The 20771-nt window shown below is 39.4% G+C and overlaps 1 protein-coding gene across 1 annotated transcript in view; it reads left to right on the top strand.

Moving 5' to 3' along the window:
* Window positions 1–20771, top strand: part of Uggt2 (UDP-glucose glycoprotein glucosyltransferase 2) — a 135993-nt gene that overhangs the window by 8092 nt on the left and 107130 nt on the right. Inside the window, exons 3-10 of the mRNA XM_021181642.3 lie at window positions 888–1018; window positions 1449–1561; window positions 2903–3077; window positions 6049–6145; window positions 8332–8404; window positions 10394–10494; window positions 14028–14127; window positions 16375–16435. Coding sequence (XP_021037301.1) covers window positions 888–1018; window positions 1449–1561; window positions 2903–3077; window positions 6049–6145; window positions 8332–8404; window positions 10394–10494; window positions 14028–14127; window positions 16375–16435 — 851 coding nt within the window. The remainder of the gene's footprint in view (window positions 1–887; window positions 1019–1448; window positions 1562–2902; window positions 3078–6048; window positions 6146–8331; window positions 8405–10393; window positions 10495–14027; window positions 14128–16374; window positions 16436–20771) is intronic.

Here is a 20771-nt window from a genome sequence, read left to right as displayed (position 1 = left end):
AAGCCTGTGTTGTGCTGTAATCTCAAAGACAGGAGGACCCCTGGGCTTCCTGGCCAGCCAGCCAAGCCTGCTCGGTGAGGTCAAGGACTCTGAGAGATCTTGTTTCAGAAACGAAGGTGGATGGTAACTGAGGAGTGATGCCTCTGATTGCCACATGTTGGCATGCACACACAGACATACACTGTATTCAGTAACTAAGCCATTCCATGTCTGGAAGTGCATAGAGCGTGTGCTGCAAACACTTCAGCAGTTCCTACAAACACCCTGAGTAGCATAGATCCTCAGCTGACTTCAGGAAGCGCTCATTGCCATTGCCTGGGTGCTCAGAGCAAGGCGTAGACCACACTCGGTGAAGCGGAAGTATGGAGGCAAGTGTGAACTCTTTGAAGACATTAAAGGTTGAGGAGAGTGAGGCAATGGCTGATTCTATTGGCATAAATGTATGGTTTATTAGGATCTAATAGACAAAGCTTGAGTTCAGGATGAAAGTCACTCACGTTTGAGGTGTGTGTCTTGGAGGGTTGTTGACGCGCTGACTGGACTTGGCTCACTGAACCACACGGTGTCTTTCTTACCTGTGGCCTTCTGCTCGCTTTACTGCCCTCCAGTCTTTTTCAACGGCAGATTGGATCCATAATTCACCTGAGTAGTAACCCACACGCTGGAATATTTTTGAAGTGCATCTTCCCAGTAGACTTTAATGGCAAGATTATTTTAAAATTATCTTGTTGATTGCTCAGAAAACACTGAAATAGACACAGTAATGTTTTCTGTAGCAGCTTACCCAAACTTAAAATATGATGTTTTGGCATTGATTCCGTTGGTTCTGTAGGTGGGATGTGCCAGGAAACTGAATGCGAAATGCTAACATCTTTCTCTCTTTGTAGAATCAGATTATTCCTACTACAACCTAATCCTGAAGAAAGCCGGACAGTTCTTAGACAACATACACATTAATCTCCTAAAGTTTGCCTTCTCCATAAGGGCATACTCTCCAACCATTCAGATGTTCCAACAGGTAAAAATACCCAGGCATCACTTAATGAGGATGCATTCATGATATATGTTAAGCTACTTAAAGTGAACCATTGATTCAAAACAGATGTATATTTCATTCCATAATATGTTATTATCTTATTACCATTTCTCTCATTGATTGTGGTTGAACAAAAAGAAATATAGTCTACTTGGAGTTAGGAAAATGTTGCCAGTAAAACTGCTTATAATAAAACTTTTATAGAATTAAGAAAAACTTGAATGCATGTATCTCCTAAGACAATGTTTATTCTATTACATACTGCTTAAATTCTACTCAGAAAATGATTTACCTTAATTAGAACAGTAATGTCATAGTAAAAGATGAGTTATTTCAACCGAAGTAGCATTTGAGTTTTAGGGCTGTATCATAGTGATGAGCTGCTATAACAATGTCATCTTTGGGGTTGTAGATGGCTGCTGGTGAGCCGCCCCCAGAGGGATGTACTGCATTTGTGGTTATACACACGAAGTGCACCTGTAAAGTTAATGAAATTAAAAAGCTGCTGAATAAGGCTGTTTCAAGGTAAAGTATCGTGGGGAGAATCAAGAGAAGTGATTTGTGGGGAAGAGAGTTAGAATAGAAATTTTAATATTCTAAGACATTGGACAAAGTTATCCGATCTTATTTGTATCTGTGTTTGTATGAAGCTTTTTATGTCTTTTAGCTCATTTTAAGGATAAGAAAAAAAACTATATTGCGAGTAATTTTGAGGAAGTTTTTCATTATCACTGTGTGAGGAGGCGTCTGCCATCCCTTACTTCCTTTCTTGCATATTTATCAGACACTGTGTAAATGTCTACATTTCTGTGTAAGGAAAGCTTGCCAAACATAGTGGTTTGAAGCAATGATTATTTTCTATGGAACCTGAGCCCTCTTTTTACCCGGTATCATCCTCTTTGTGCCGCAGAGACTGGAAGGGGTAGGTAAGCGATGGTACTAGCTTTGCGCGTGGAGGGAGAATTTACTAGAAAGTGTGAACAGTCCATCATGTGCCTGGGAAAGGTTGTCAGAACTGTTTGAAGTGGTTTGCAAACCTAAAGAACGCCTATGCTTCCCGAACCTGTCCATCTGTCCACCTGTCCACCCATCTGTAAGAAGCTCACTCATAGTTCTTTTTTTTCCAATTTTTAATTAGGTATTTACTTCATTTACATTTCAAATGCTATCCTGAAAGTCCCCTATACCCTCCCCTCCCTGCTCCCCTACCCACCCACTCCCCCAACCACCCACTCCCACTTCTTGGCCCTGGCGTTCCCCTGTACTGATACATATAATTTTTGCAAGACCACGGGACCTCTCTTCCCAATGATGGCCGACTAGGCCATCTTCTGATTCATATGCAGCTAGAGACACGAGCTCTGGGGGTACTGGTTAGTTCATATTGTTGTTCCACTTATAGGGTTGCAGAGCCCTTCAACTCCTTGGGTACTTTCTCTAGCTCCTCCATTGGGGGCCCTGTGTTCCATCCAATAGCTGACTGTGAGCATCTCATTCATGGTTCTTAGTATTAAACGCTAATTTTCAATGAAGGTGTGCTTTCATATGGCCTTTTACATATTTGGAAACTATTTTTAGGGAATATGAACTGTAGTGAAAGCAATTCTAATTAAATATAAATTTAATTGATTAAAACTATATTATTAAAATGTAATTGACAATGCACCATACTGGAAACCAAAGCATTTTTAATAACCAGTTTTGGATAAACCCAATTTCTTCTTTTTTATTTCTACTTTCCTATTTCTATAGTTATTGACATTATGAATTCTTTGGTAGCAGAAAATATCAAGTATCACAGTGTATCTCTAATACACTTGTTGACTCTCGCTTCCTTTGAAAGCGTGTGTTTTGTTTTTATTTTAGGCCCAGGCCTTACCTATTTGAAAGAGATCATAAGTTTCCCACAAGCAGCGAGAACTTACCAGTGATTATTCTCTATGCAGAGATTGGAACAAGAGCATTTGCTGAGTTTCATAGCGTACTGTCTAAGAAATCTAAACATGGTAAAATCCTGTATGTTCTCCGCCACTATATTCAGGTACATGTTTGCATTGGTTTTTGTGTGGTTTACTAATATTAGTAACTTGTGGTTTCTCTTCTTTTCTGACCCAGACTAAAGGTTTACTAATTTTATTCATTGTTTGTATAGAAGCCACTTTGATTTCTTGATTGTCTTGGGTTCTGTGACCGTCCTGTCTCAGCAGCGTTCTGTCCCCATATCTGCTGCTCCTTTCCTGTATCTTCTTTAGAGTTTAGTTTTCTATGCACATCTGGCTTCTTAGTGACCCTTGGGGTGCTGGGTTTCGAGCTTTTTCCTTTGTTGCTGCTGTAACATTTACTGTTAAACATTTGTAAGAACCGTTGAAGCGTACAACAGTTGAAGAGTAGGCCTTTTTAGAACATCTTACTAAAGGAGGAGAGCTATGAACAGAACCTGGCTGCTCCAGCCATTCCCTTCCTGTCTCAGGATGCTGTCCTGAGAGAATGCTTCAGCTATTCTAAGAATTACATTTAAAGCAGGGTGGCAGCTGTGGTCCCAGGCCAGCTGGACACATGCCTGGTCCATTGTGCATTTGTTACTGAAATGTCTTTCCAGTCTCCTCTCTAGTCTCAATTTTTAAATTTTATTGTATGATTTTAGTGAAATCCCTGCTATTTACTAGAAATGAGAAGATCTTGTTAAATAATCTTAAATTTTTTGGTAAACTAGAATATAGATATTTTAAATATCTGTAGTCCATACAAAGATTAAAAGACACAGCAGAAGCTCAGGTCCATTGAATGTGTATGTGTTTTGTAAATATTAACATACTTAAGTCACTGGTTCATGTGCCTCTAGGCCAAGCATTATTTACAAAGCAGTAAGATAGAAACAGTTCCTTTTTCAGAAACCTACATTTAGTGGCAGGTGGTGAGGAACCTATAGTACCTGTGTAAGTGTTTCAGTAGAAATAGGATGTTAGGAGAGGATCACGTGATGGGAGTGGAGTGTGCGGACCACACATTCTATAGAGCTGATTCCTTTAAACTCACAGTTCTCCATCACTTTCCTTTCTTTGCCAGAATAGCATCAGCACATTATGCATGTAGCTCTCTCCTGGGTGGAGCAGCCAGAGCTCACAGGCACATTAGCAGAGACTGGATATAGAGATAAAAGTATGCACTCATCTTAAGTTCACCAGGGACGCTAATGTGTCCCCAGAGGATACGCCCATCTGCTGAAGCTCTGTCTTAAACACTCTCTGGAGAATATAACCTAAAATATACTTCTACTGGATCATATTGTCCATGAGGATGCCTTGTACCATTAAATAATAACCTTCTACTTAATGAATGGGTCGTCTAAGTTCACAGTAGCTGTCGTGTAAATCGATCAACATGTGATTGTAATGAAAATAGACTTCCTTCTGCTTCCTTTTGACCAGACACCTTTTTGAGGGAGAAGAAGAGATAGGAAGATTTGTCTTACTTCTTTTGGCTATGAGTGCTTCAGTTAACACATCAGGCTTATTAAACCACAATTCAATTTGATTTTAATACTATTTCAAAAGAAGAAAGTACATAGAAATTTAATAAACATTTTTCTTTTATTATGCAGGAGCCAATAACTTTGTAGTACTGATAATAGGAACTGGTCGTGTGGAATTGTATTTCCTTCATGAACTCCAACAAGATATGTGGCCTTACAATTTCCGTTTCCCATAGCTGTATGGAACTGTAAATGACTCAGTTTCGGCATGCTTTCATTGCATCATTCCTGAGTTAAATTTTAGTGTGAGCAGTGGTTTTAAGTGCTGTGTATCCGAAGGTCATTCATACATGTTCTGATTTGGAAATAAAAAAAAAAAAAAAAAGGCCAGGAGATAGGCACTCTGCTGATATACTTAATTTTAAGCCTTAGAAAAACATTGGGAAGATAAAAGGGGTATGTAGGCATATCGAACTGTTGCTGTGCAGATTGTGTTTGGCAGAAACACATGGCTTCTTTTAAGAATGTGGTGCATGCAGACTAGTTAAAACTAGCCTCCTACCTGGAATAAATAAAACCCCCAATGCTGGTGGCTGCATCTCAGTCAGTAGGAGTTTCAGTTGGAGATGAAGGAAACTTAGACTTCATTCTACAACCATATGTATTCATCTGTGTTGCCTCTTGCAGAATGAAACATGATTTGCCTTGCTTATTGAAGGAATCTCTAGAGATACATTTTCTATTTACCCCTCCCCAGAAGAAAATTAGCTACCAAAATTCTGATAATATGAGTATTACAGATAGGCCATTAATTTGTGGTATTTGGAATTCTTTATTCATCAAGAGATCTGAAGAAAGATCTGAGCAGGGTTTCCAAAGTACTAAGCACTGGGTGCTTTATTGTCTGTCTGTCTGTCTGTCTGGTCTCAACGTTTCATTGTTTAGTTTTGCTCACTCTCTGGTTGTCCTGGAACTAGCTACCTAACGAATGAGAAGCAAATGAGGCTTAAGAATCAAGCTAAATTTCTATTAGGAACATGTCCTCAACCCAATTCTGGTTCTTTGATAGACTCTGTGCAGAGAATATAAGTGTTCCCCTAAATTATAATAACATTTCACAGTGGCTACAAGAGTTTTTGTCTTGGGAAGGGGCTGTAGCTTGATGTTAGAGAACTTGCCGAGCACTTGCCAGGCACTGGGTTCAAAACCTTTGCATCTAGTAAATATGCACACGCTTGCGAGGGCGTGTATGTGTGTGTATGCGTGTGTGTGTGTGTGTGTGTGTGTGTGTATGTGTGTGTGTGTGTCTGTGTGTGTGTGTATGTGTGTGTGTGTGTGTGCGGTGTGTGTGTGTGTGTGTGTGGTGTGTGTGTGTGTGTGTATGTGTGTGTGTGCGGGGTGTGTGTGTGTGTGTGTACATGTCTCCAGTATTAGCAATTTGCTATAGTATCCTAATATGACATGGTGTAGTTATATAAATGTAAAGCAAGATACTTAACTAAATGTTTCTTCTTTTTCTAAAATAAATATATTTTAACAGAAACCCAGCTCAAGAAAAATGTACTTATCTGGCTATGGCGTGGAGCTAGCAATTAAAGATACGGAATACAAAGCATTGGATGATACCCAAATTAAAAGTAAGGCTTTCACTGTTGAAATAAGACTTCTTCCTTTTCTGCTCGTTGGCATTTTTACTAATATATACAATGTATTTTGTCATGCTCAGCTTCCCTCTCTCCCCAGCACACGTTCCTTGTAACTCCACGACATCTGTTGCTTTTTGTTTATAACCCACAGTGTCCGTCTATTAGCACTTCCTGCAAGCACATGTATAATTATTTTAGTATAAATGTAAGCAGTGAATTCATTCAGCGGCTGTATTTCTTTACCTTTTGCTAGTCCCCAATAACCACACAGAAACCAAGATTTGTTTCAAGATATACCTCAGTAGCTGAGCAGTTAAATGATCTATCTTAACCTCTTATGCTAATCTGGCCACCTCCCATCCCATCCCAATAATACTTAGATATTTGCTTTAGGTGCGATCTCCACCATCTCTCTCCTGACCCTTTCCTCATGGGTCCAGGTCCTCCATCCTCCTGGCAGATCTGGATCTGGATCTCTCTTGCTCCTCTCTTGCTCTCTCAGTGGTGGGCATCCCACACCGTTCTCTGTTCTGCCCAGCCATTGGGTGGTCAGCATTTATTGGCAAGGCAGAGAATAAATGGTAAGAGCTGTTAACACAAACTTGAGACAGGAGATTCTTAATATAAATATATAAAATTACAATGTTGTATCCAGATTGAAACAAGCTATAAGGGCAGAGCTATCAGCATTTGAGTAACACAAGGGTAAACTTTGCAGTGTACAAAAACATTATGCCTGCACACGTGAGTGTGACATCATCTGCTGGGGAATGCTAGGCAGCTTACTAACAGTCATTCCACCTTAAAGAAAAGTGACTGTCACTCAGCAAGCCATCCATCACGAATAGCTGTGAGCTCGGGGTGAGACATGCCGGCATGTCTGACTAGCTTCCTCTTGTACGGGTGACTACAGGCTCCGTGGAGTTCCTGTGTGTGACAGCCATGTCCTGTCCAGAGCTGAGGGTTCCTAGCACTCCTCATCTGCAGCTCTTACAGTCTTCCCTCCCCCGCTCGGCACTGTTTATTGTATCTTGAATTGGCAGTGCATTGATACAGATATTTCATCTGTGACAGAGCACTCAGGACATTCTTTAAAAAACAAAACACCAAAAATAAAACTTGCTTAGTTTTTGGGAATTCCATGGAGCATGCTTTGATTATATTCATCTCATTCCCCAACTCTTGCAGGCATACACCTCCTTCTGTATGCACCCCAATTGTGTTCTCTTTAAAGAAAAAGAGGAAGAGCAGTTTGTATTCCCAGGCATTCTGGATGTATGACCTTCTACTTGAATAGCATCCACTTACACCCTAAAAGAAAACTGACCTGACCGAAGCTTCCCAGCAGCTACCTGTCGGGGTCTCCTCGTCTGGGAGTTACATTTTCAGTCTGTTCAGGGCCTGCTTGCCCCTTTCCAACCCATGCATTTCTGTGCCTTTGCTTGGAGATGCTTCGCTTACTTTACTAACGTTGTCCATCTGTCTTCCTCATTTCCCATCGAATGTGGTATTGATCATTAGTGTCTTTTTCCTGGTATCTATCCCAGCAGAGATCATGGTAGACAGCAAATTTTATTGTATCTGGTGATTAAGTGCAGCAGATCTTTGGCTAGCTAGCACATGACTAAATCTGAGTGCGCATCCTGCATTTCTGTGTAGCGTCAGGACCCAGAGTTTCCACAGACAGGCAGAGAGCATAGCTGCCATGTGTAACACAGGATGAAGGGCAAGCCCTTACACCCACCCTCATTCCACCCCAGCACTGTTTGGTAGAAGATAGGAAATGAGGATTACATAATATACCATTGTTGTGAGGTCATAAGTATCTTTCTAAATATCCCTTGACCAACTTTAAGATTGCTTGAATTGTGCAAAAACTCATAATTATTAAGGTATGGATCTACCATGAGACCTGAAAGCAAAAACTATGATTTGCTGTGGGTCCTATTTCTTATCATTTTTGGCATATAAAATAGAAAGTTGCTATAAAGTAATTTATATAACATTCATTGTGGTTATGAAGTATGCCCATTTTTAAAAGGAGTACATATTCATTTAGGATTATAATAAATACACATGCATATGTTAACCTTGTGCATGAAAGAAAACAAATAGAATTCATTATATTGAGAGTTTTGTGTTTCAGCCTACAAATGCTTATTTTTCCTTTAATGTAGCTACGACTGATACTGATATAGAAAATGAGACTGAAGCAGATGAAGTACAAGGATTTCTTTTTGGGAAACTGAAGTAAGTCTGAATAGAAATGCAATTGGTTTTATTTTGTACATTTGCTTTGAAAGTAGTCCATTTGGTATGCAATGTTGGCACATGCTCTTTTTATATATATATGCACTGTCTTAGTTTTCAGTTTTTATTATTGGGATAAAATACCATGTCAAAAAGCAACTTAGGGAAGAAAGAGTTCATTTGGCGTATCCTTCCACATCACTGTTCATCACTGAAGGTCAGAACAGGTGTTCAAACGGGGCAGGAACCTGGAGGCAGGATGCAGAGACCATGGAGGAGTGCTGCCTACTGGCTTACTCTCCATGGCTTGCTCAGCCTGCTTTCTTGTAGATCCCAGGACCACCAGCCCAGGGACAAAACCACCTACAATGGGCTGAGCCCTCCCCCACTAATCACTGTTTTTTAAAAAATGCTTACATCTGAATTTTATAGAGTCATTTTCTTAATTGAGGCTCCCTCCTCTCAGATGACTCTAGTTTGTGTCAAGTTGACATAAAACTAGCAAGGACACATACAATTTTATATGTACACCATTGTGTTTATTTATTAAATTACAGACAGTTAATATCAAAAAGGAAGAGAAAGCAGACAACAATAAAAAGAAACCTCAACACACACCCAGTGACACACCTCGTCCAGTAAGGCCATACCTACTCAAGCAAGCCCTCACCTCACCTTCTAACCCTTCTCAAGTATTGGCACTCCCTGGTGACTAAGCATTCAGATCTATGAGCCTATGGGGGACATTCTTGTTCACACCACCACACCCACTATGCATGTGCACCCTGTGTTGCTGTCTCCTTCTGAATTACAGTTACACACTTGAATGTATGTATGTACATGTATTTGTAAGTATGAATGCATACAAAGATTTGAAGCATAAAGGCTATATTGTAATAATGTTATTAAACAACAGTTTGTAATAATTAATTAACACTGTATGAATGTTTATTATAAATGAAGACAAGAGAGGCTTGGGCAGTGCCTTGGTGGGTAAGGATTGCTCACTATCCAAGCCTGAGGACCTCAATTTACCTCAATCCCATTTTACCCATGGAAAAAGCCAGGCTTGCCCACCCAGGCTTTCTGTGGGCCCAGTGCTGTGGGGGCAGGTTATAAGGAGTACTGGGTCTAACTGGATGTCAGCCTAGGTCCAGGTCAAAACACAGAACTTGTCAAGGAGTAAGGCAGACTGAGAGAGCAAAAGATGTGATGTCTTCGTGGCCTCTGTGTGCACCCTCGCACACATGTGTTTACCACATATATATACCACACATGTATGCTCTACCCCACACATGTGCAATAAATGATGTTTAAAATAGTTTCTAGTACTTGACACAGAGTTAATGGTTTACAAAAATCATGAATAATCTTGAAGTAACATATTTTACCCAAATCTTCTTATCCTAGATTGCCCTTTTAACATCTAGTCTTAATTTTTATGTTAATATATTTGTACAAGTAGCCTTTCAATAATTAAAAATAGGCCTCTCTGTTTTTTGCCATTCTGTTTGAAGATGAAGAATAGGCTGGAAAGTCCTCTGTGGATTCCCTTGCATAAGGCTAGCCATAATGTTATGTGTGCATACTCGTAACACAAGAAGGGGAAATTTTGTGAGTCCTGTATCCAGGCAAAATGAAAAGAATATTTTTATTAGCACCATTAGCTCCTAATATTACAAATATACTTAAGACACTAAAGTTGCTAATCTTGTTGTCTAGATAATGATAGATGCCTTGCGTTTTTACAGGTCGTGCTATAATTAAGGATCCATTCCTCCAGATTTTTTGTTTTATATATTTTAAAAAGACACACATACACAGATCTTCCTCATTAAGTTCAATGACTATAGCTGTATCATAATTTATTAGCTTAATTCTGAATTATTAGCCTCTTTCTAATTACAGGAAAGATTTCAAAAGTATACTGCTTGTATCATAACTTGTGGTAAGTGGTGAAAATTAACATTACTTAATATTCTCTTGCAGAGAAATATATTCAGATCTTAAAGATAATCTGACAATATTCCAAAAGTACCTGATTGAGAGCAGCAAAGAAATGACTCCTTTGAAGGTCTGGGAATTACAAGGTACAGTGCACATTTTATAAAAGGCCATAATTAATTATGATGATATAAATGGACATAACATGGTTAATTAAAACATTATCACACTTTAAGAAATATATGAAACATGGGTATTTGATACTATCATTGTAAAAGTAAAAATGTATTTACCTTCTCAAACACTCCACTCCACCTCAGTTCGTTGTATTGATTTAATAGGCCTGTAATTTTAGCAGTTGAGAAGCTGGGGCTAGAGGATTATTTTGAGTTTAAGGCCAGAGGCCTTACACAGAGTTGTAGACCAGCCTGATGTACAGTATAAGACTCTGATGCAGAGATTCTCCTCAGGGTGATGACGTTCTCCAGTGGAACAGTCTCTAGTGAGTTGTCACGTTCTCCAGTGGAACAGTCTCTAGTGAGTTGTCACCTTCTCCAGTGGAACAGTCTCTAGTGAGTTGTCACCTTCTCCAGTAGAACAGTCTCTAGTGAGTTGTCACCTTCTCCAGTGGAACAGTCTCTAGTGAGTTGTCACCTTCTCCAGTGGAACAGTCTCTAGTGAGTTGTCACCTTCTCCAGTGGAACAGTCTCTAGTGAGTTGTCTGTGTTCTGAAAACCAACCTCCCATCTGTGCTCCTTCAACCACACTGACTGAAGGCAGAGACCTGAAGGCAGGAGGGAGACTGTGGAAGAGAACATGTCCAGCCCAGTGCGGGGAGGACAGACAGTAAAGAGTAGACACCGTTACAGTTCATTGACACATGGAGGAAACTACCATGAAAAATTAATTTTCAAAAATTAAAAATCCACAATCTTCAAATTTTTCTGTTAAATTTGGAGAACTAGAACCAAATTTTACTTTGGGGGAGTGAGTCTAGCCATAATTTCTTGGATCCACCAGTAGTATAAATAGTCCAGGCAGGCTTCTAATAGTTTAGAGCTTAGGCCTTTTGCTAGCCCAGTCTTCCAGGTAGCTCATTTAACTTAACTCAGCTATCTTGCCCATGACCTATCATGTGGCTGGCATGATGGCACAGACTTATCAATTAAAAATGCACTGGCACACTTTATACAAAGTAGAAAGGGTCCCCAGCAAGGGGTGCTGGACTCAGGGTGTCAGGTCAGGCAGCAGGCGGTTTTCTCACCGGGTTATCTCACTGACCCTTGGTTAAATTTGGCCTCAGACAATTTTTGTTTCTTTGCCAGATTTTTAATGGAACCTTCAAGTGAAAGGGCCAGCTGCTGTAAACCTGGCCGTTTCTGTGCTCACAACCAAACCAAGGCTCTGGGACCAAGACTGGACCAAACTTTTACTCAATTTCACTTGATAATTTTCTTTCTGTAGTGTTTGAAAGCTGTGGGCATGTATTATTTTTATCCCCAACTTTCCTCATGTCTTTCACAGAATGTTTTTAACATAGCAGCTTTATTAAGACATGATTCATACATGATAGAGTGTCCCCTCTGACCTGTAATGTTTGGTGTTCTGCAGCAGTTACCACAGGCAACATGAGAGTATTTCCATTGCTCCAGAAGCCATGCGCACATTCAGTAGCAATCTCTCCCTTATTTTCCCCGGTCTCTAGCTATTGCTGAGGGGTTTCTGTTTTCAGCAATTAAAAAGCTGTTCATCAGAATCTACTTGATAAAATAGCATATGTAACACAAAACTGTTTCACATGTGACGGAAATTTTCTGCAGAGCCTCTTTATGTAAACTGTCCTACTTACTTTCATGTTAAGCTTCTGAAGATGAAAAAATTAATATTTACCAGTTTGATATGCTAATTAACAAGTGAAGGATTTTTTTTTGTTCAGCCTAATTCATATAGTGCATCACACCCAATCAAGTTTAAGTCTACTTAATAGACTTTTGAAGATCATAACTTACAACTGTAGTAGATGTTCGAAGCAAATACGTGTTCTGTCGGTCACCCGTGATCTCATTACTTTATAGAGTGTTGCTCAGCAGGAGGAGATATTCTAAACACATACCTAAGGGACACACACACACTGAGAGCTTTCTTTAAACTCATCCAAGCTCTTCTTTCTGGACTTTTTGTTTTCTCAGGTATTGATTCTCAAAAAGGAGCTCCCTCAGAGAGAGACCTGTAAGATGGCCCATTGTGTTTCATCATTAGGACAGAAATATTAGTGAGCACAGACAGTTTCACTGTAGTGCTGAGACTAGACATAAATGAGTAGGCTAAGGAAATTGTAATGAACAATCGTACGTGACATAGCTGGAGTGTCATAGATGATGCCCTCCCCTGGGATACTTGCCTAACTACAGATCTAGGCTTTGCCTCCAGCTGATTCATTTTTACGGGGATAGCATAGAAACAAAAGTAGCCTTGTTATTTTAAAGTGGATTTTTTAAGCACTCTGAGAAATGAAGACACTCTTTGTAGTGAGAGGCTACAAGCAGCCTGATTAAGGAAAGAATTTGACTTTAAAAAATCTCTTTGACTCTTGAAAACAATGAGAACAAGATGGCTGCTTCTAACAGATGTGAGAGCGGCTACGGTGAACCTCGTAGATTTTTCTTTCAACAGAACTATCATTTCAGGAAAAATAATGCTAAGTATAAATGTTAGTTTTATTTCTCCATAAATATAAACTATGCAAAGAGAAGAGTCAGTGGACTGAGTTAGATCCCCTTTAACAGTTCTTTCAGAACTAGCTCTTTTGAGCTGCTTCTCTCCTTTTGTTTTTGTTTGTTCTTAAGAAAGCAGTTGCTGCACTTGAACCCAGGTCTTTCCTGTGAAAGGCCAGCACTCTGCTGCTAACAATATCCCTATCCCTGTTACTGTCTGAAAAAAAACATATTTATTCTTTAACCATTTCACACCCGTGCACAGTGAGCTGTAGTCATCTCCAGTACTCACCCTTCCACTGAAGCCCGTCTTTCCCCAAGTAGTCAGTCTCCCTCTGTGTGTGTGTGGGGGGGGTGTGCATACATCTGGGTGCACGCATGTGTATGCATGTATGTGTGTGTGCATATGTTTCTGTGTGTGTGCATGTTTGTGTGCGTGTGTGCGTGTGTGTGAATATGGTTGTGTATGTGTGCGTGTGCTCATGGGTCCATCCTATTAAGTTTAGTTAAAGCTGGCCACATGAGCATGGGTGGACTGTTTGCTGGATCTGTGGCTGTACTGCTGAAGAGTATAGCACCTTCCACGAAAACCATTGGCACAATAATCTGGTTTCTCTTCTCATCATAGCTTTGTCCCGTATTTCACTCAACTTGAGTCTAGGAAAAGTAGCCTATGTTTTATGGCAGAAGCCAGAGTATCTGTGTTTGCATGGGTCTGATATATTTTAATTTGTGGAAACCAGATAAGTACTAAATTACTTATTCATTCATAAAAGTCTAAGTCATACCTTAATTTAACTTAAGGAGGAAGCTTTCAATGTAAAACGTTTAAATGCTAAATACAATGCAATGAGCATATGTGTGTGTATCTGTGGGAAGAGATATTGAGTAAAATGGTTGTACTGAGGGGAAGTGTTGAAAGCTGCAACATTACTCCACATGTCCTAGTGATGTTTTTCTTCCAGATCTTAGTTTTCAAGCCGCCTCTCAAATAGTTTCCACTCCTGTTTATGATGCCATAAAGTTAATGAAAGACATCTCACAGAACTTTCCTGTAAAAGCCAGGTATGTTAAAGTTTATTGGTGTAATTATAAGCAGATCTCATTTAGTGAACTCTATGAGAATAACTGATTTCATAAAATGAAGGCATCAATTCTAGTATATATAGCTTTTCAAACTTCAGGACTCTTCCTTGTTTATGTTTAGTTTTTGTTCAAGTAAACTGTTAGATTGTATATACAGGTATAATGTACTACAAAAAGAACTATTGAATTAGAGGCTAAAAGAAAAAATATTTTTAAAAATTGTTTTAGTAATAATTATGACTGAGAACATATTTTTGATCAACAAATAATAGGGAAATATTTTCCATTCTTTCATGGATGATAATAAGAGTTATTATTCTAAAGAAGTGATCTGTATTCACAGTAGTGCCCAATATTGTTTTTATGTTTTGGATTTCAAAATTGGTAATTTTTTTGCTAATAAGACATGTAATTTGAACCATTTCCAGGAAATATTGACTGTTGCATTAAGCATACTTTTCATTTCAATGCATAAGTTATTTGCATATGCATAGTGACCAGAATACAATTTCAGATTTTATGAGAACTTACAAAATAATACAGCTTTGATGCATATAATGTTCTACCTAATGTGAAATTAATCTTTATGTAATTACAAACCTGTGTTAAGCCAGAGCTCACCGTATGCACAACCCAGAGTCTCCTAGGCTAGAGCAGCCTGGTCTCTTGCTCCATCTTTATAAGGATTGAATGCTAAATCTGTTTCCTCAAATATATTATTTGGTCTATTTACTCATAATTCAGATAAAAGGTTATTAACTGAAGGTAACTTTACATTTGAAAGATAGATAAATAGATAAATAGTATCTGTTAGACACACGAGATCCCAAATACGTTTTATGGTCCCCTAAAAGTAGAAAAGTTTGTAATTTTCCTTTGTCTTTTTTTAGTTTTTTAGGGGTAGATTCTTTCTGTGCAGCCCAAGCTGATCTCAAATCCTCTCTTACGGCCTCCTCCTCTTAAGTAGGTGGGGCTGCAGGCCTTCACCACTATGTCTGCCTCCCTGACTAACATTAGTACAGTAGTTGTACAAAATGGGGGCTGTAGTTGTGACATTTTATAGAAATGTTTATATGCTGTGCTTTAATGACAGTCAGACCTCTGACTCAGCCAGTTTCACATGGGGAAGGATTTGAGAGGTTAACAGTCTTCATGTCTAAAACATGACATGTATGCACATGAAAATATATATTTAGTCATGACTTTTTTGGTTTTTTTTTTCTTTTTTGGTTTTTCGAGACTGAGTTTCTCTGTATAGCCTTGGCTGTCCTGGAACTCACTTTGTAGACCAGGCTGGCCTCAAACTCAGAAATCCACCTGCCTCTGCCTCCCGAGTGCTGGGATTAAAGGCATGTGCCACCACGCCCGGCTAGTCATGACTTTTTAATGTGGCTTTTGAAATTAGCTGAAATATAAAGTCAAATAATTTTAGTTTAAATAAGACAGTTCATTAACTAATGAATGCTGGATTATAGGTATGAGCTACCATACCCCTCTCACAGTCTTCACTTAGATAATTTCTTTTATGTACACATTGATAATATAATGTTAACATTTTAGGGATTTTATAGGTTAAATAAGTATAGCTATAAAAAATAATATATTTTTAATTCTATCTTTAAGTTATAAGCCAGTGATAAAGTATTCTAGAGTGGCTAATAAGTTAATATAATCCTTCTTCCTTATCTCTGAGTACTCGATCTAAAACTTTGATGAACCATGTCTGGAAAATACTCAAAGAATAGTGTGTATTCTAAATAGTTTATGTATGTTATTTATAATATACAGTAACATGTATAGATTATATGCAATTACAAACCATGTTTAATAAGGACCGTGACTACCAGGCACAGACTTTTTTCTTTTCAGGAAACCAATAAATCAATTTCTCATTTTTACCAAAGGATGACTGTGTTGGTTAATCCCAGTTTAATCAAAAATTTTAATTGAGTGTTTTGGAAACAAAAGTAGTGGTAAATACACTATGGTAATACTTGATGCATATAGTGAAAATGTATGATGTTTTGAGTCTTTATTTCATGTGAAGAGAATACAGTGTCAAAAACAGAACCATTCTCAGATTGGGCTACAGAAATGCCCTCCTGAAGCATTTGGAAAATAAGTATTTTCTAAAGGATTGTGTTCCATTGAATACGTGATTGTTCCTAAGCACTGTGAAGGAAGCCTGGGTGTGGCTGTTGTTACCTGTCCTGTTTGCTCTCTCAGGACTCTCACCAGGATTGCTGTGAACGAGCTAATGAGAAAAGAAATACAGGAAAACCAGAAGGTTTGCTTTAGTCTCATTCGATATTTTCACTTTTTCACAACTTAGATCTTCCATTTTAATAAAAAGGAAGGGTTAGTGATTTTTGGATGGTTAAAACAGTTCAATGCAAGAAAGTGAGGTTTCTTCAGTGGAGTAGCACTGGGTGTGCAAACACACTCCCAGGGCAGGCACCATGCTCGGGAGTTAGGAGGAAATGAAAGATGCCAACACTTTTTGTTTATTAGATATTTTCTTTATTTACATTTCAAATGTTATCTATCCCCTTTACCAGTTTTCCCTCCGAAAATCCCTTACCCTCTCCCCCTTCCCCCTGCTCCCCAACTCACCCACTCCTGCTTCCTGGCCCTGGCAGTCACATATACTGGAACATCGAGGCTTCACAGGACCAAGGGCCTCTCCTCCCATTGATGACCGACAAGATGCCAGCACTTTTATGTGCTTTTCTCTTCTTCCTTCCTTCCTTCCTTCCTTCCTTCCTTCCTTCCTTCCTTCCTCTCTCTCTCTCTCTCTCTCTCTCTCTCTCTCTCTCTCTCTCTCTCTTCCTTTCTCTCTCTCTCTCTCTCTCTCTCTCTCTCTCTCTCTCTTCCTTTCTCTCTCTCTCTCTCTCTTTCTTCCTTTCTTTTTTTCCTTATCTTTGGGGTTTTGTTGTCATTGTTCATTGGTTTTGATTTGGGGATTTTTGAGCTTTGTCTTTTGTTGGTTTTGGTTTTGGAAAGAGCATGAAGTCGGGTGGGCTAGCAGTTGGAGAGAATCTAGGAGTTGAACTTTGCACTTTCCAATGTGACCCTTGCAACTGTGTAGTGAATGCACTGCCACACCACTGCTCTTTCCATACCTCTGCGCTCTGGGCTCCCTGCCTCTGTAGCACTTTGCCCACCCTACAACATAGTGCAGTTGACTTGCTTTTGATTGCTAGTTCTGAGACTTAAAGAGAATAAACTAGTGCTAGAGTACTATAACATCCCTAGTATTCCATAGCAAGTAAAACATAGTTATCAATAGTCTGATAAGATTATTCCAAATGGTCTATTTAGAGTTAAACATCAACTTATACTAATTACGATAGAACTTTTGCATGTTTGTTAATACTTCTGACACTGGTCATTGACTGGCTCCGTGCTGTATAATGATTTCTCTCCTGTGTAATATAATGCCAGACTCATGGGGCCATAAACAGTGTTAAGTTTCCTCACATGAAAAGATGTCTTAAAGTCTCTATCACTGAAGGTATAGCTCTGGTGTCAGGACGTGTTTATAGAACACCAGCTGCCTTCCTGGGTAGTAAAATGGTAGCAGCAGCTCCAGCCTTCTTGTCTGTGCTCAGAGACAAGGAATCAAAAGTGTTAGTAACCACATTAATGTTAATAATGAGGACTGCAACAGACTTTGGCAGGGACTATGGACCCAGTCCTGGGACATCTCTGGCTGAAAGGAAAGTAGAAAAGCTTGTACTTACCCCTTCCTTTAGTAATAGAGGTGGGGAGAGAACTGGGCTAGGTCAGATGCGAGGTGAGTCAGCCACACGAGTCATCTTCTCAACATTCAGTGGGTTGGGTTTTTAAGGATGTAGTAAGTACAAGTACAAGGAAGAAAGTAATAGCCATTGACTCTCTAGATTGCTTTTGGCAAGATGGCTGTTTTGACTATATTAATCCTGCCAATCTACAAGGCTGGGAGATCTTTCCATCTCCTGACATCTTCTTCAATTTCTTTCCTCAGAGACTTGAAATTCTTATCATACAGATCTTTTACTCAATTGGTTAGAGTCACACCAAGGTATTATATATGATTTGTGACTATTGTGAAGGGTGTTGTTTCCCTAATTTCTTTCTCAACCTCTGTATCCTTTCATTAAAAGAAGGCGACTGATTTGTTTGAGTTAATTTTATATCCAGCCACTTTGCTGAAGTTGTTTATCAGACTTAGGGGTTCTCTGGTCGAATTTTTGGGGTCACTTATATACATTATCATATCATCTGCAAATAGTGATATTTTGACTACTTCCTTTCCAATTTGTATCCCTTTGATCTCCTTTTGTTGTCTAATTGCTCTGCCTAGGACTTCAAATACTATATTCAATAGGTAGGGAGAGAGTGGGCAGCCTTATCTAGTCCCTGATTTTAGTGGGATTGCTTCAAGTTTCAGTGCAATCACTATCAAAATTCCAACTCAATATTTCATAGAATTAGAAAGAACAATTTGCAAATTCATCTGGAATAACAAAAAAACCCAGGATAGTGAAAACTATTCTGAACAATAAAAGAACTTCTGGAGGAATCACCATGCCTGACCTCCAGCTGTACTACAGAGCAGTACTGATAAAAACTGCATGGTACTGGCACACAGACAGACAGGTAGATCAGTGGAATACAATTGAAGAGCCAGAAATGAAGCCACACACCTATGGTCACTTGATCGTTGAAAAAGAGCAAAAAGCATCCAGTGGAAAAAAGGCAGCATTTTCAACAAATGGTGCTGGTTCAACTGGCAGTCAACATGTAGAATACAAATCGATTCATACTTATCTCCTTGTACAAAGCTCAAGTCCAAGTGGATCAAGGAACTCCACATAAAACCAGATACACTAAAACTAATAGAAGAGAGAGTGAAGAGCCTTGAACACATGAACACAGGGGAAAACTTCCTGAACAGAACACCAATGGCTTATGTTCTAAGATCAAGTATTGACAAATGGAACCTCATAAAATTGTAAAACTTCTGTAAAGCAAAGGACACTGTCAATAGGACAAAATGGTAACCAACAGATTAGGAAAAAAATCTTTACCAACCCTGCATCCAATAGAGGGCTAATACCCAATATATACAGAGAACTCAAGAAGTTAGACTCCAGAGAACAAAATAACCCTATTAAAAAATGGGCTACATATTTTTGCAGAAGGTACTGTTACATTAAGTGTATCTGTGTATCCTGGTTAAAAAAAATGTAATCTTTTTGAAAATAAACCTTCATATTCTGTTAAAAAAAAGGGGGGGGGGCTACAGAGCTGAACAAAGAATTCTCAGCTGAGAAATACTGAATGGCTGAGAAGCACATAAAGAAATGTTCAACATATTTGGGAAATGCAAATCAAAACAACCTGAGATTAAACCTCACACCAGTCAGAATGGCTAAGATCAAAAACTCATGTGATATCATATACTGGTGAGAATGTGGAGATTGCTGGTGGGATTGCAAGCTGGTACAACCACTCTGGAAATCAGTCTGGCGGTTCCTCAGAAAATTAGACTACCTGAGGACCCAGCTATATCAATCCAGGGCATGTACCCAAAAGATGCTCCATCATATAACAAGTACACATGCTCCACTATGTTCATAGCAGCCTTATTTATAATAGCCAGAAACTGGAAAGAACCCAGATGCCCCTCAACAGAGGAATGGATACAGAAATGTGGTACATTTACACAGTACTACTCAGTACTACTTATCTTTTAAAAACAATGACCATGAAATTCTTAGACAAATGGATGGAACTAGAAAATATCATCCTGAGTGAAGTAACCCAATCACAAAAGAACACACATGGTATGCACTCACTGATAAGTTGATACTATCCCAAAAGCTCAGACTATCAGATACAATTCACAGAGCACATGAAGCTGAAGAAGAAGGAAAACCAAAGTATGGTCCTTCTTAGAAGGGGAAGGGGGAACAAAATACCCATGGGAGGAAGTATGGAGACAAAGTGTGGAACAGAGACTGAAGGGAAGGCCATACAAAAACTGCCCCACCTGGGTATCCATCCCATAGACAGTTACCAAACGCAGACACTATTGTGGATGGCAACAAGTGCTTGCTGAAAAGAGCCTGATATACCTGTCTCCTGAGAGGCTCTGCTAGAGCCTGACAAATACAGAGGTGGATGCTCACAGCCAACCATTGGACTGAGCACAGGGTCCCCAATGGATGAGTTAGAGAAAGACCCAAGGAGCTGAAGAGGTTTGCAGCCCCAAAGGAGGAACAAAATGAACCAACCAGACCTCCCTTCCCCGGCAGAGCTCCCAGGGACTAAACCACCAACCAAAGAGTATACATGGAGGGACCCATTTCTCCAGCTGCATACTTAATAGAGGATGGCATTGTGGGAGTGGGTCAGCACACACCTCAGGCTTGGGACACTTGCCTTGCGTGTCTGTATAAGGCCTTGCCTTTGATGCCTGCTGTACCACACAGACACAAAAATGCACACCTAAGTGAGCACGGGTGTGAGTGTGCAGGCTTGCACTCTTTCTCTCTCTCTCTCTCTCTCTCTCTCTCTCTCTCTCTCTCTCTCACACACACACACACACACACACACACACACACACTCACTCCCAG

The sequence above is a fragment of the Mus caroli genome, unplaced genomic scaffold (assembly GCF_978045245.1).
Source record: "Mus caroli unplaced genomic scaffold, Mus_caroli_1 scaffold_12, whole genome shotgun sequence".
Classification (NCBI taxonomy): domain Eukaryota; kingdom Metazoa; phylum Chordata; class Mammalia; order Rodentia; family Muridae; genus Mus; species Mus caroli.
This window is presented reverse-complemented; position numbering and strand designations above follow the sequence as displayed.